The 11,220-nt window shown below is 34.7% G+C and overlaps 1 protein-coding gene and 1 long non-coding RNA gene across 2 annotated transcripts; both read left to right on the top strand.

Annotated features, from left to right (window-relative positions):
* Positions 1 to 282: 282 nt before the first annotated feature.
* On the top strand, positions 283 to 8,978 carry LOC149740193 (zinc finger protein 704-like). Its single transcript, XM_089872051.1, has 8 exons — positions 283 to 804; positions 1,012 to 1,104; positions 4,078 to 4,184; positions 4,499 to 5,049; positions 5,782 to 5,931; positions 6,647 to 6,829; positions 7,146 to 7,249; positions 7,445 to 8,978. The coding sequence occupies exons 1-8, from the start codon at positions 716 to 718 to the stop codon at positions 7,554 to 7,556; spliced, it is 1,389 nt and encodes a 462-aa protein (XP_089728177.1). The 5' UTR covers positions 283 to 715; the 3' UTR covers positions 7,557 to 8,978.
* An 879-nt stretch (positions 8,979 to 9,857) lies between these two features.
* On the top strand, positions 9,858 to 10,642 carry LOC149740192 (uncharacterized). The gene is made up of 3 exons (XR_016384380.1): positions 9,858 to 10,054; positions 10,243 to 10,411; positions 10,503 to 10,642. It is a non-coding gene; the product is annotated as an uncharacterized LOC149740192 (long non-coding RNA).
* Positions 10,643 to 11,220: the final 578 nt, after the last annotated feature.

Raw genomic sequence — 11,220 nt, 5'->3', positions numbered from 1 at the left:
TATCGCCGTGTCTGGCGGGAACTTTTTTTATCTTTAATTTTCCCATGCCCGGTGTTTCAGGTGTCCGCATTTTTCCTGTCGCGCACAGACCGGTACTGTTGTGTGGCAGCAGTGTTCGTTACCTTCACGGATCGGCGTGGTCGGTAGGTCTATTTCCCATACCCGTTTGTTATGGTGTGTATGCGTGTGTGTGCGTGTGGGTGCGCGTGCGTACGAGAGATTCGCGGACCGAGTGTTATGGCTGTTCTACTTCACTCCCTGAGATACATATTGCGCCATAAGGAAGTTTACTGTATAAAGATTCAGAAAGACGCCGGTCGGTGTTTGCTTTCTGCTCGGGGAAAAGCGAGTAGACGTGTTTTCAAAATATTAGTTAAGAGTGAAAGAGTGAAACGCACTTTATAAGAATAGCCGAGTTAAGTGTGATCATTAAAAAGAAACAGAATTTGCTTATTGTGTTTGATTAATGCGACCATATTCTTTTAAAATAGCCTTCTTTATGTTAATTTAACGAAATAAACTGAAATAATATACGTTTTAGTGTAAAATTATGGACTGTGGTTGGGGTGTTTTAACTAGGATATGTAAAATTATTTACAAGTACTATTAGTAACTGCTTTTTCCTTTCAGCGTATTTTTTGTGATCTGTTTTTGTATGTAAATTATCAAAATTTTTGAAACAAAATTGAATAAAACCCAAAAAGTTGAAAAACAAATGACTGGCGTCAGTGGAATAGTGGAAATACATATAAGTGAACACTCAAAAGTTAAAGAACAACCAGAGAGTATTTCTTCTCCTGTTACGTAAGTTTTACTTTGTATTTTTGTTTTTGTAGTCTGTATTTTGCATAGGAATTGATTAATTTAAAGGTTTAAACATGAAATTAATTTATATCCTTAAATACTAGTAACTAGGCTATCCAAGAAATTGCACAATTAAAGAGAATGTTTAATGTATCAAAATGTATAGTAGTTACATTTATTCAACATGTTGTTTTATATCTAAAACAGAAAAGTCGGTGAGCAATCCAACATGTCCGAAGAAAAGTTAGTTTTGTGTGGGAATCGACCGGTATCGGCAAGCATTGAAGTGCCAAAGCCATGGTAAGTTGGACAGTCTAGGCTACATGGCTTGTTTAAGTCGTAAAGATCCATTTTGCACCTACTTTAATGGAGTAGGTTGGGGTTGGGAAAGAGTTATGTGACTATATTCTCAGGAGTCAAAAAGAGAGTTGTTAATGGGTAAAAACAGAATAAAAACATGGGGTAATATCTGGTAACAATATCCATCTTACCCTACAGTACTATTGTTTTATATTACTAAAACATCCAGTTGTCTATTTACTTTAAATTGGTTAGATCTATGTTTTCTTCCATTTTATAGTCCCATTTGGTAGTGACTAGTGAACAAAGAACATTTTTAAAATAATATAACTCTATCCTCACAGTGCACAAGAGTGTTGCTAGTTGTTAGAAACAGGGAATGTGGGATATTATATCCTAACGGTATCCATCCTATTCCTAAAAGTTTACAGTTGGTCCCTTCTTAATATGTAACAATGTAATTTATGTAATAGTTTTCAAGCCAAAGTATTTTTCTACCAGAGTTGCATTATGTATAGGCCTACTAAATCTATAGCCTATTTTATGATTTGAGAAACTAGTAAGCTGTTTTTGTTTATTAAATCACAACAAAACAGTCATGTACGTGTTAACAAATTTGATTAAGAAAAAAAGTTCTTGGTTTGTTAATTGTTATAGTTTAAAATTTGGGCTCTGTATTTGTTTTATATCTTTTTTATAATTTTTCAATATATCTTGTTATAATGTCTATGTTTCTAGTGTATGTAATGTGTAGTAAGATTTTATTTCACGTCTTTGTTTGTAAACAGTGTGGCAACGCCTTAGACACACCCAACAGCCTAAGCCAATCATGTGTCTTGTTTTTGTCGTTATGTAAGCTGTATATCTGGTTCCCTGTAATGGGATTAGACAGCAATTAAAAACATTCATTCTGTGATCATGTCTGCTTGGTGTTAATGTTATTTAAAGCTCTAACATTCAAGTGTTAATCTATTAATCTTATCCAAAACTCAGATACATTTTCTAACTTCGATTCTTAAAATATACAACTTTTTCTGACGCAATATTGAAGTAGTTTTAAATATAAGTAACGATGTTTAACCATTGGGTAGAGTCGCTTTTGGTTGTGTTTTATTAAAACAGCGTCGTATTTAGGTAATTAGTATTGCGTGTATAGCAAGAGCGTTTTGTTGGCTATCCAAACATACAAACCACTCGTTGCTATCGGCTCCAAAATTAGCGCAAAGTGTATTTAAACCGTTGAGTTCGTCCATCTAGCTAAGCTGAAGCCACCGGCGCGCGAGTAGTCCGACTGGGTAAAGGTCTAATATGACGCAATAATGGCGCAACCAGCAGTGCCTGTCGGCGCTGTTAAAGTTGAATCCTGTTTGTACTTTTCCGCTTACGCTGGGAAATTTAGACTTTGCGGATGAGGAACCAAATACATTATGTTCTCTTTTGGTTCGTGCGGATCATATTTATTCTTTTAATATCATTTCATGGAAATTTTAGAATATTTTGCGTCTGTCCCAAGTTCTTTATTCTCTTTGATTTTGTTTCGGATTTATTTTAAATTTCCGAACTTGTATACAAATTAACGATTCTAAATTCGTAACCACGTATGAATGTGTTGTAGCAGTAGATATAGCGTGGGACTTGGTCTTTAAAGGAAGCCTAACCGTCTAGTCATCGTCGTGACGTAAATTAAGTTAGTCATTACTACGCTAAAGCAACGATTTCCGTGTATTTATACGTCGTCCTGATACCTTATCGTGTTAAAAGAGGTCGTGTCATTACTCGGTTTGTTTTAAAAACTACAACTTTTATGAATAATGTAACCTAATTGACAGGCACATCAAATAATTCCGTGTGTGTAGAAAATGTTTAAAAAAATAATTATTTTTTGTTCTAAATTGCGTAAGTAGCGTCGAATTGTCGACGCTGCATTTTCTTTGTTGAGTTACATGGCCGGCCTAATTCGCTCTGTCATGTTGTTATTGTAGTCACGTGTTTCGTAGCACCAATAGGATAGCGCTGTTGCCTTGCGCATAATCACACACAGAGCAATCACATGTCCTCCAAAATTTACTCCTACGAGCAATAATAGAAACAAAGAATGATGACGTAACGAACCAGTTCGCCCTGTCTGCGCTGTTACATTTTACTCCCCAGGTTTCTGGTCTACTTTCTTTGTCCTTTTTGGTTGCGTAACGAAAGGCAATATTAAACTACCAATTTGCATTGAGGTTTTTAGTTTTCACCTGTTTGGTTTTTAATGTAAAACCATACTTGCAGCTGTTAGTTCGCGTTGCCTTACCCGCCCACACAAGTCATTATATAATACAGCCTTCCGTTTTTGTGATTATACGATGCTTGCTACGACGTCACACATGGATATTTTTACTTTTCTGGCCATGCCCGTGACGCATGCTCTGCGGAATGCATTAATCTCTCTGGATCTCCGCGCGTTTTCGCTTTCCACGAAATGTAGTGACGCACAGAGTAATACAGAGGTCATGCCACAATAACACACAGCACGATTCACCGGCCAATTTACGCCGACTGATCTGCCACATACAATTAATTATAAACTTCTCTGAGGAAATGATCAGCTTCATAAATAAACTAATCACATTGGTTCACGTTTGTAGCAAGAGAACTTTTGTATCTGTGTAAACAAAACCAGTGTATGTTATTGTTTTGGTAACCTTTAAAGCTATTTAAAATGTGGCTTAACTGCGCACTTTTTATACATTGCTACACATTGGGCTATCAATAGGCTATTAATTTTTTTAGATTTTGCTATATACCCTCTGTTTAGTTTAATAGTATATTTCCATTAATATAATGAAAAAACAATATTATAGTTGTTTTGTTAAAATTTTCTTTTCCTGTCATTATGAGCCCAAGAAAAGCCACACCACTCCCTTACTTTTACTATGCACAAGAAATTTAATCATCATTTCCACAAAATTTAATCATTTTTTATCGCAGTCGAATGCGAAAAACCTCGGAAGAACCCACGATGACTGAGTTAATGGCAGCAATGGTTTTAAGCAATCTTTCTACGAGTCCAGTGTTTCATAACCCACCAAATAAAGGTATTACATAGAAAACCATTGATTTTAGCAACTACATTTCTTATTTTAATTACACTGTAAAGAGATTCTTTATGATGTACTTAAACACTGTCATTTTCTTGCTAATGCCCTTTTCTTTGCTGTTTCACCCAATTTAATCTATATATATATATATATTCTAAAAAAAAAAAATTTATCTCCATACGTTTTCACATCTCCATACATGATTTATGGGTGAGGTCGTTGATTGAGAACCTATCTATGAAATTTATTACAGTTACTTTATTTGATTAATATTCTTAAGATTGATATAAATTCCTGTTTCCAAACCACAGATATGAGTCCTCAAAGCTTTGGCAGCAGCGGCGTTGGAAGTTGGTCTTTAGATCCCAACCAGTCTTCCCCATCCAGGCATCTCACATCGAGCAGGAATGCACCCCCGTCTGGATCAAATTTGTTGGATCGACGTCCTTCATACAGCACTGATGATACCACCGATCCTAACTCAATGATTCTGATCGAAGAGCCATCTGAAGATAATTCGGATGAACCTCAAGATCTCAGAGTAAACCGTCCGCAACAATCACAAGGCGTGCAGATTGTTCAAACCAGTCCTGACCGGTTAGAAGTGGTAATGGAAGAAGAAGAGCAAAAATCAAGGAGTGAGGATCGTGTTCCCATCCTCCAACAGCACCAGTTATCTTTCCCTTACTACTTTGCTCCCACGTTGGTCCCCGCATACCCAGCAGAGCTAAGAGTCCAACTTGCATCCACTCCTCCTCATCAAACTAGATCCCCCGACATGGGATGTGGGACTGTCGCCCCTGGTTACATAGAGAGCACCAAACTTCATCGACACTTACATCGGTCAGCGCCATATCACAAGGTAAAATTCCCCCCCTTTTTCATATTCTATATGGGTGAGGTTCTACTACAGCGAGGCACGCTAGATGTACCTGCAGTTGAGCATGCCAGAGTTGGCCCATTGCTCCAAAACTCTCTTGCCACAGCATATTTTCAAGATTTTTGGGAGAAAAAAAACACTTTTTATTGTTTAACTTTAGAATAACAAATTGAATTAGTGCTGTGTAAACATTTGGTGTCTAAACAAACCATGCACAAAAAATTCTTGCCGGAGCAATAGTTCAATGACGTTTGTGCAGAACGTAAATAGCCTACTGTTTATTATTTAACCAAATATGAACAAATTTACTTTGCCCTCTGTAAACATTGTGACTTATAAAAAAACATTCATGGATATTATAACGCATTATTACGCATGATGACGCAAAGGTCATCAAATATATTGTCAACATAAAGTGAACAGATGTTTCCTGACAATAACCTTGTCATTATTTATCACCCTGTCTGTTTAACTTCAATTTAACAATATCTGGTCATTCTACTGTCGTTATTATTTGTGTATATATATACATATACCGTCGTCATAGCCATATTTTATTATTTTAGAAAAACCGGGTGTGACATTCAGATGCATACATATGTATTAAACCAAATGTTTCTATAGTGCACATTTATGCATGTTAATTTTAAATTAAAATTGCATTTTAGTACTGATTCTACAATTTTTTTAATTTTTATTATCTTAAAATTTTAGAACTCTGATGAATTATCGGTCCCAACACCCAGTGGGGGAAGCAGTCCCTCCACCCTGACATTGGGTTCAGCACCCACGGGTTACTACCATTTCCCCACCAACCCCATCCCTGTAGCAAGCCTTGCTTTCTCCCCTTCACATCGAACAAAGGTGAGCATGGGCGTCATATTTATGATGAAAAAACAAATCGGAAGTAAACATTAAAACACAGCTTATGCACCTAACCTGGGATAGTACATGTACATGGTAGGGTATGCAGGCCCATACTTGAGTTTTCTACACCACTTAGATCAGTAAACATTACAGCCAATCACTTACTCAGTCAGATTTGTATATAAAATGCAGTTACAACTACAACCTACGCAATAAACATCCGGAACATCACTGATTAATGTGGTGGATGTACTTCAGCTCTGCTTGTTTGTAAAAGCTATTTTGGGTAAAGCTGAGGTTGTAATACATATAATGATACATATACGCCACCGGCACCCCAACATTATGCGTAACAAAGAAGGGACTTTCCTCCATGGGTTTGGTTTCAATGTTTGTTTCACGGATGGTTTAACACTCATGGGGGATTTTGAATCTTTTATTTAAATGACTTCTGGAAAAACTTTTTTTACAATGAATTTGTTTTTTAAATATTTTTAAATATATTTAGACATAATATAATACAATTTTTGTCAATTTTTAGTTATCAAATTTTTTTTTAAAGAATTTTTAATCTATTTATTTATTTTTATTTTTTAACTACAAACTGACCTGTTTTACAATGTGTTTTTAAAAAAGATTGGTAAGTTTCTAGTTTTAAATCACCACTTTAATTTCTTCTCATGGAAACCTAAACCTCCCACCACATTCACAGCTCCGATCCCCACTTGCATCCTCCTCTCCTGCTCCTAAAGTCCAACCCCGCATTTCACATAGCAACCCCATCACTATACCATCCGGGTACACCATGGTGCAGGACGGTAACGTTGCCCCAACATCAATCACTCTACCACAAGCTAAAGCGTTTTCTTGGCACAGTAGTGCAACTGGAGCAATTGTAAGTTACGATTTTTGAAATCAGTTTAAGCACATTTTAAGTGAGCCTATTCTATATGGGTAAGGTATGGGTCTAAGTTATAGGACAACTATGGTGTGAATTCCGACTCTAAAACCTTGCCCATATAGAATAAAAAGTGATAAGCTAAACTGTACCCTAATTTCCATGTCCATGGCGTGCCACACTGTATGACCTTGCCCATATAGAGTATATCACAATTGCTTGCCTCACTGTAAGACCATATAACATAACTTGAATAAACTATCATACCAACTGTTTTATATTTACACCATCACTCATGAAAATATACCCCCAGTATTCCACAAAACCATCATTGGTCCACCAACGACAACAACTTCATCAAGCTGCCTCACCCAAGATGGCGTATCCTATTTCCCCCAAGTCACTGCCCCATGGAAGGTAACAAATTTTATTTAATTTTTTCTTTAAAGTATTTATGGAATGTGATTTTTTATTTATTTAAAAAATTTTTTACCGTTTTTTATTCCGAAAGTAAAGAACTCTCAAATATTTACTTTTCAGTAGTTTTTTGTATATTTTTTTTTTAATTTGTTTCTAAAATTCAATTTTACTAAAGTTTCTAACCTTTTTCAGAAAAGTTCGTGGCGATGGTAAAAAATGTCGCAAAGTTTACGGTATGGAGAATCGCGAGATGTGGTGCACGGCGTGTAAGTGGAAGAAGGCTTGCCAACGATTTCCCGACTGAAAATCCAGATACACCTCGTCTAATAGAAAGTTGGTCCCAACCCAGAGGGGTGTCGGTCAAAACAACAAGTTGTCGGAAAAGGAGCGATCCAAATGCCATGGGAACAACTAAGAGCAGCTTTGCTCTTCAGACGTCACATCTTTGCTTCATTGTGATTTTTAAGTCGTTTTTGGGGGGCTGTTAATGAAAAAACTATTGGTTCCGCTCACCCTGGATTTACTGAATTCTCGTTAAAGTTTTTGGGTTCAATAATTTGGGTTTTCAACTAAAAACTTTAAGTGTTTATAGATTACTAGTAAAAACTTTGGCTTTTATCACGATTTAATTAAACCATAGATATTTTAATGTGAAAAAAGTATAAAAAAGTTGATTAGCTGAATCCTCAATATTCACAAATATTGCTCAAATCTCCTCACTGTGATATATCAAACACTTTCCAATTATGTTCATTATTAACCATTTTTATTAATTTGCGAAGCAATTAATCTCCCAAAAATAATTTGTTAAAAACGAAAACGATTTCTTAATTTTTTTGTCGATATGTTAATTAGTTTTTAACTTTTTTTCTTTTCGACACCCCTATACTTTGTGCTCTGCATCATACACCTTATGACTGTGTATAGAACTGTGAGTTAATTACTGCCACATTGCTTTTATTTGTTAATTTACATTGAAAATATCACATGCTAAAAAAATGTTACAAATTTAGAACACATATTTTCAATTATATTAACAAAAAGGAAAATTTTTTTCTTTTTTTTCTTTTAAATCATTAAAAGATTAATAACCACAATTTAGGTATTTTTTAATAAATGATTTGATTGATACATAAGATATTAAAAACAACATTTCAAACTTTTACTTTTTAAATAAATTGCTTTTTTTCACTTTTGCTGAATTAAATGAAAACTTTTAAATATTTTTTTTTACATTTTTTGGGCAAATTTTTCTTTTTAACTGTGTTTATATTTTAGTGGTGCCATTTTGTTCTTGTTTTTACCATCTTGTACTATATTTACTGCTCTTTCTATTTAAATGTGCAACACTTTTGCCACTTTACAAAACTTTAATTCCTATAACTGATAACTTAGGGAACAATAGTTCTGATTCTCTAAATCCTATCGAAATATAAATAAATTTGGGCGACCAACTATAGGATTTAATTTCAAGTAATCAATATAAAATTACTTTTCATCCTGAAAAATACTTTTTTTACAATTTTTTAATTCGAAAAATTAAATTTAAAATCACAATTCCATATTCTTCACACTCAGTTCCACAGTTGGTAAAATCAGCTTTCTTCTTTTTGTAACTTTCTTTATTTTCATCAATATTTAAGTTCTTTTTATCAGTATTAAACTAAACATTAACAAGGTGTGTAATAATGTATGTATATTCTCAATAAAATTGTATCTGCTAAAATTGTTTCAAATATTTATTCAGTTAATATATTGGGTGACGACAGCAGACAATGGGAAAATTAATTGCCAGAGTTTATGGGTAATTCTGTAAAATATATATACAATATATAGTAGAGTAGGGAAGACGATAGCACATATTAACTAAATATCCTGGTCGAGTTTTACACAACTAACAACAGTCTATGAAAGTAGAATACGGTTTTACAATTCTTTGAAAGTTTTGTGTTTACTACCAAATGGGATGGGAAAATAGATGGAAAAGGTGTCCCATTTTCCCCAATCTACTATATATTTAAATGTTGGACTAAACAGTATTTTGTATTCTAACTGCAAACTTTTGTATTAGTGTATACAGTAGGTGCAAACAAATAAAATTTGTATGTGCACTTATAGTAGTACAACTGATGTTCAGTTTATCTACCTTTGGGGCAACCGCAGCAAGCACGTGAAAGAATAGATTCAAATTTTTGTGACAAAGTTTACCCAAGTTTAAGTTCGTTGCCGGTGTGATATATTTGTTCCGATTGATATATTTGTACCGGACGCTACTGCGCATGCGCTAAGACGCTACTGACCAATATAAACAGAATATAAAAGAACAATGGTATTAACGGTACGTACAAATTTGTGGACCATAAATTATAGAAATGGAATTGATTTTAAAGTATTAGGCTATTATCTAAATGAGTGATGATAGCCTACTCATAATAGAGAACGTACTGCTAGCAAAGGTGACATACTAAAATACAGTTCAAAGACATACAGTACACAACAGTAACAAAAAAATACAATTATTGAATTAAACGAATATTAAGAATTTTAAGTTCAGAACTAGAAAAACTTACCTTTTTGTATTACAAGCCTATAATTTTTAGAACAGACATGAGGGCCAACACTGCATCACGTTTACTTTGCTGGAGTCTAGACTGGAAACGAATCCTATACGAAAACTGAGAAAACACGATCGAAATCCAGGAACAGAACCGACAGAACTTATTTCGAAGAAGCTGATTCAGAAATCATAGAACGTTTAATATACGCACACTTATATTGATTCATTGTTCAGAAAGCAACAATGTAAGTGGTTGGTTTGTTTTACTTGTATGTTTGGACGTCATTTTGCTGTTAGTTTTGTTTTCTTCGTTGTTTTAATTAATCTGATCTTCGCTACCGCATTCGACGATTTAAAAAATGTTTGGTTATGGTTTGTTTTATTTTACTTTAAATTGAATTATTGTTTTTTATTTGTTCATTTGTTTCTGCAGATGAATAAGTCAGCGCTTCTTCTCTTGCTTGTCATCGGACTCCTCGTCCTCACCGAAATCGAAGCCACCAGTCCCACCAACCCACCCGGCCAATGGGAACCCCAGATGTCATTCCGCCGTCGAACACCTCCGACTCGCCGTCGATGGAAGTGGAATCAAGCACAGAAAGGTAAATTAAGTTTAGGCGAAATATAGAGGCCTATCTATTTTATTATACAATTCGCTTGCCAAATATGTAACTTATGTGTTTATGTTTACAGCTAAAGAATTGGCAGAAATGCAAGAAGCAGTCGATCGCTTTCTTGAATAAAGTGGTGAACAGTTGGTGACTACTGTTAATTCTAGTTCACCCGATGTGTGAAACGTCATCTGCTTGTTTCAATAAAAAACATAAATTAAACATGTTGCGTTACTGACCATGGGGTATATATAAAAAGCAAAAAAGTGGCATTGTTGGTTAAGCAGAAGTGTTAAATAGTGGCATTGTGCCAATTTAATAAACTCTATGATGTACGATCATGATTACAAGAAAAATGTGTCCCATCTTTCCCCACTCTACTATGCATTCATCATTACGTTCCCTTCGCTGAAGTCCAAGACATATTAAAACACTTGCCATTTATTTACATTATTAACCATTTTTTATTAATTTGCGAGGCAAGTCATCTTCTAAAAATAATTTGTAAAAAATCTTTTAAAACATTAAGCTTAATAACGACAATTTAAATACAAATTTTCGTCCAAAAGTTTCGTCCTAAAGTTTCGTCAAAAAGTTTCGTCCAAAAATTTCGACCAAAAGTTTCGACCAAAAGTTTTGTCCAAAAGTTTCGTCAAACTTTCGTCCAAAAGTTTCGCCCAAAAATTTCGCCCAAAAATTTCGACCAAAGTTTCGTCCAAACGTTTCGTCCAAAAATTTCATCCAAAAGTTTCGTCCAAAAGTTTCGCCCAAAAGTTTCGCCCAAAAGTTTCGTCCAAAAG

The sequence above is a fragment of the Ciona robusta genome, chromosome 2 (assembly GCF_009617815.1).
Source record: "Ciona robusta chromosome 2, ASM961781v2".
Classification (NCBI taxonomy): Eukaryota; Metazoa; Chordata; class Ascidiacea; order Phlebobranchia; family Cionidae; genus Ciona; species Ciona robusta.
This window is presented reverse-complemented; position numbering and strand designations above follow the sequence as displayed.

Bases quoted from the DNA above. Each gene is read 5' to 3' on its own strand.
- LOC149740193 (XM_089872051.1), top strand. From the start codon at position 716: ATGACTGGCGTCAGTGGAATAGTGGAAATACATATAAGTGAACACTCA. The intron at 1,105-4,077 runs GTAAGTTGGACA...TTTTTATCGCAG, and splicing joins ATTGAAGTGCCAAAGCCATG to TCGAATGCGAAAAACCTCGG. The intron at 7,250-7,444 runs GTAACAAATTTT...AACCTTTTTCAG, and splicing joins AAGTCACTGCCCCATGGAAG to AAAAGTTCGTGGCGATGGTA.